The sequence below is a fragment of the Camponotus floridanus genome, unplaced genomic scaffold (assembly GCF_003227725.1).
Source record: "Camponotus floridanus strain SB8 unplaced genomic scaffold, Cflo_v7.5 scaffold206, whole genome shotgun sequence".
Lineage (NCBI taxonomy): Eukaryota > Metazoa > Arthropoda > Insecta > Hymenoptera > Formicidae > Camponotus > Camponotus floridanus.
This window is the reverse complement of record NW_020229333.1, coordinates 898-5,323: the sequence shown is the minus strand read 5'-3', so window position 1 is coordinate 5,323 and position 4,426 is coordinate 898. Positions and strand designations below refer to the sequence as shown.

At 31.5% G+C, this 4,426-nt stretch overlaps 1 protein-coding gene across 1 annotated transcript; it reads left to right on the top strand.

Moving 5' to 3' along the window:
- Positions 1-479: 479 nt before the first annotated feature.
- Positions 480-2,228, top strand: LOC112637818 (histone-lysine N-methyltransferase SETMAR-like). The gene is made up of 3 exons (XM_025408389.1): positions 480-619; positions 731-1,598; positions 2,061-2,228. Exons 1-3 carry the CDS (start codon positions 480-482, stop codon positions 2,226-2,228), a joined length of 1,176 nt encoding a protein of 391 aa, XP_025264174.1.
- The last annotated feature ends 2,198 nt before the right edge of the window (positions 2,229-4,426 follow it).

Below are 4,426 nucleotides of genomic sequence, written 5' to 3'. Positions count from 1 at the left end.
ACTCTAAAAAAAAATTAATTAAACAAACAACATTTGATACATTACAAAATAACTTTTCTGATATCATGTTGCCAATTTTAAAAAATGAACTGCGCAATAAAGGTAAATCTATGTATGGAAGACGTTATAGTGATGAGCTTAAAAAATTTGCAGCTACTCTGCATTATCACTCCGCAAAGGCTTATGCATACTGTCGGTTAGCACCTTTTCTTTTATTCCCAATGAGAAAAGACTTATCGAATCAACATCGAATTGACATCGAATCGATGTAAATTGCATCGATTCGATGTCAATCTGATGTCGATTTGAGTCATTTCTCACTGGGTACTAATATAGGGTGACCAATGGGAATGTGTTGAAAGTAAACGGTTATATATCCCCTCCTCGATTTCGGTAACTGTTTTACCGACTAGGGTCCGCTACCTAAGACCCATCAATTTCATTTGAACCGTCGTATAAACCGATTTGCGAGTTATAGGATGGACGCGCTAAGCATCGAAGAAAAAGTGTTTCTCATCGAGTGCTTCTATAGTAGAGGCAAAAACTATAGTCAGGCGTATCGTGGATTCCGTAGTAAATATGGATCTAAAAAAGTTTCAAGCGAAACAATACTCAGAAGGTATGTTTTTGATACTTTTTACCCACGCTCCCTCTCCCTGGAATCGCGTCATCATTCCAATGGAATTGGTTAGGTAAGATTTTATTTTTATTTGTCGATATTTTTTGACAGGATTATTGATAATTTTGGTATGTATGGCACTTTGAACGATCGTAGACATGATTTACCTGGCCCATCTCGTACCGTTACAACGGACGAAACAATTGATGACGTTAGAAATTATTTTGACGAAAATCCAAACACCTCGATTAGGAAAGCTGCTCAGGTTTTGGATTTAAAGCGAGAAACTCTCCGAAAAATAATGAGAGACGTCATTAAACTGCATCCCTACAAAATCACTACACATCAATTGCTGACGGAGAAAGCGATGGAAAAACGGGTTGAGTTTTGTAAGGTGATAACCAATATGTTTGAAAGTGAGGAACTCGATGAAAAACAAATAATATTTACGGATGAAGCTCACTTTTGGTTAAACGGATATGTCAATAAACAAAATTATCGGTTTTGGGGACAGGAAAATCCAAACGTGTCTATTGCCGTTCCTCTTCATCCTCAAAAGGTCTCCGCGTGGGCTGCAATTTCTGTAAAAGGGGTCTACCTGCAATTTTTTGAAGAAACTGTGACTAGTCAAAGTTATAAAGAATTATTGGAGACTAAATTCTTTCCCCATGCAAAGAAACGCGGATTAGTAAAGAACTTCCATTTTATGCAGGATGGCGCGACCCCACATCGTACACGCGAAGTCTTTGAATCGATACATGAAGTGTATGGCAACAGAGTAATTGGATTAGGATACCCGAAATTTGCTCATGGAGGTCTGGAATGGCCTCCTTATTCACCTGATTTGAACCCGTGTGATTTTTTTCTTTGGGGTTACCTCAAAGACAAATGTTACGCCGTACAACCTCAAAACACCACAGAGCTGATAAATAGTATTAAAAAATGCACTCGCAACATTCCTACATCGATGTTAGATAATGTATTTCAAAGTTTTTGCAAACGATTGCAGTTCTGTGCTAATTCTAATGGACAACACTTTGAAAACATATACCATTAATTCATATGCGCAAGCAAAATTTTTCTTTTTTTTTTTTATATTGTGTATTTCAATTGTTAAATTATTATATTTCTCTTTCATATATATGGTAATAAAATTGACAAGTTTTCTCTACAAAATGGCGTTTAATTCATTTTATTCGGCCTATTTGTTACGAAGTAATAACTATTTACTTTCAACACATTCCCATTGGTCACCCTATTTTTTTTAATTTCCTATTAATATATTAATCAACTTATATTTTTTTGTTATTGAAATAATTTTTTCCTCTAAGCATGAAGCATGGTTCACATGGAAATAGTTTCACTAGCGTTATTTTAGATTATATTTATGTACTAAATTATATTTATGTATTAAAATATTTATTTATAATCTTATTTGCAGAAGAATCATGACATTGCCTCATCTATCTTCAATAAGACATTGGACATCTGCAATATTAAACTTGGCTTTTTTACTCAAGTATTGGAAATACTAGAAAAAATACCAGACGAAGATAAAGACTGCGCTTTAATCTTTGATGGTATGGCCATAAGACAACAATTATGTTGAAGTCAGACAGAAAATAAATTTGTAGGCTATTGTGATTACGATAATAATCTAATTTCTCTATTTTGAAAAGAAAGAAACTAAAGCGAAAGAAGTATTGGTCTTTATACTTGTTAATCTGAAGGGTAAATGGAAATAGCCAATTGCTTATTTAAAAAAAATAAAATGTCATCAATGGTGTTGATTGAACTAATTAAAACTGCATTAACGTTAACAGCACAAATAAAATTAAAAATAATATCTGTAACATGCGATGGTGAAGCTGTTAATACAAGTGCTTTGAATATATTAGGTTGCAATATTTTTCCAGATAATTTGGAAGAAATAATTAACTTTTTTATTCATCCCACTGAAAATTATAATATATATATATTATTTTAGACACATGCCACTTGTTGAAGTTAGGTAGAAATGCTTTAGCTGATTACGAAGAATTTGAATATAACGGAAAATCTATAAAATGGATTTATACTGTACTTTTACATAGACTTCAAAAATTATTAACGTTCAAATTAAAGAATAAATTAAGTTCTCAATGCATTTACTAAGCACAAAGTAAAATGAAGGTTAAATATGCAGCCAATACGTTCAGCGCTTCAGTTGCAAATGCGATTGATTTTTTAAAACAGGAAGGCCTTGATGATTTTAAAGATAGTAACGAAATTGTAACATTTATTAGAGCAGTTGATCAGTTATTTGATTTTCTAAATTCTAGAAATCCATTTGGCAAAAATTTCAAACAATCGATTACAGTACAAAATTGGTTTTATTTACAAAAAACGATAAAAGAAAAATTGAATTATCTATTTTCCTTGAAATTAAAAGGAGGAAAGTTTTTAAAAACATCTGGTAAAAGAGAGAACATTTCTTTATGGCCTTGCAATAACTGCTAAATCAGTTTTGTCCAAATCTGAAAATTTATTATTTAGAAAAGAACGATTAAGAGTCACCGCGGTTGGTAGTGCATAATTTTTTTTTTTATAATTATTCGCAAAAATTAAAACGCGACAATATGCATATATTTTACTTGGTGCATTTACCAACATATAGATTCTCTTTTTCTCGCCTACATCTCTCCAGGAGGGTAAAGAAGGATTTTATAGTATTCTTGAAAATGAGAATCTATATCTTGGTAAATGCACCAAGTAAAATATATGCATATTGTCGCGTTTTAATTTTCGCGAATAATTATAAAAAATTACGCACTACCAACCGCGGTGACTCTTAATCGTTCTTTTCTAGTGTATCGTGTTGTTAAATACATAAAAAGCATAATTGTTTATCAATTTATTAATTTATTAAATTTATGCGGAGCTGAAAAGATCGCGTTCTTATGATTTCCATAGATTTTCATAGATTTATAAACAAATAGACGAGAGAGATATCGGTGTGGGGCTGAATAGCTCAGTGGTAAGAGCAGTCGCCCGGAAAGCGAAAGACTCGAGTTCAACTCCCGATTCAGCAACTTCCCCCCGATATTTTTCTCGCCTACATCTCTCCAGGGGGGTAAAGAAGGATTTATAGTATTCTTGAAAATGAGAATCTATATCTTGGTAAATGCACCAAGTAAAATATATGCATATTGTCGCGATTTAATTTTCGCGAATAATTATTAACAAAAAAAAATTACGCACTACCAACCGCAGTGGCTCTTAATCGTTCTTTTCTAGTGTATCGTGTTGTTACATAAAGAGTCTAATTCTTTATCAATTTATTAATTTATTTATTATTTGCATCTAATCCCTTATATAAATATATATTAACATATAAATTTTCTCAAGACCACCTCGAATTGTTTTTGCTAAAATAAGAAGCTACAATAGTAACGATAATCCGCGCTACAATTGCAATATGTTATGAGAAAAATTTTATTGCGAAATAATATAAAATTAACAGATAATAATTATAATTGTTTAGAATTGGATAATGATCCTATTGGATCAGTGTTCAATTTTGTGTGGAAAAAGAAAAAAAAGAAACCGTTCTATATGAGGAAATAGTATAGATCTAATAAGATGAGATAATAAGGATAGAAATACTAATATAGATCAAAATAATAATATAGAAGACACATATTAATTAACATTTACAGCAAAAATATTTATTATATTAGCGGATACATAGTAAAAAAAACTAAAAAATATAATTGTTACATTGTCCTAAAAAAGCTTAATGCAAGACGGTGTAGAACATAACTATGT

Bases quoted from the DNA above. Each gene is read 5' to 3' on its own strand.
- LOC112637818 (XM_025408389.1), top strand. From the start codon at position 480: ATGGACGCGCTAAGCATCGAAGAAAAAGTGTTTCTCATCGAGTGCTTC. The intron at 620-730 runs GTATGTTTTTGA...ATTTTTTGACAG, and splicing joins AGCGAAACAATACTCAGAAG to GATTATTGATAATTTTGGTA. The intron at 1,599-2,060 runs GTATTTCAAAGT...TCTTATTTGCAG, and splicing joins CTACATCGATGTTAGATAAT to AAGAATCATGACATTGCCTC.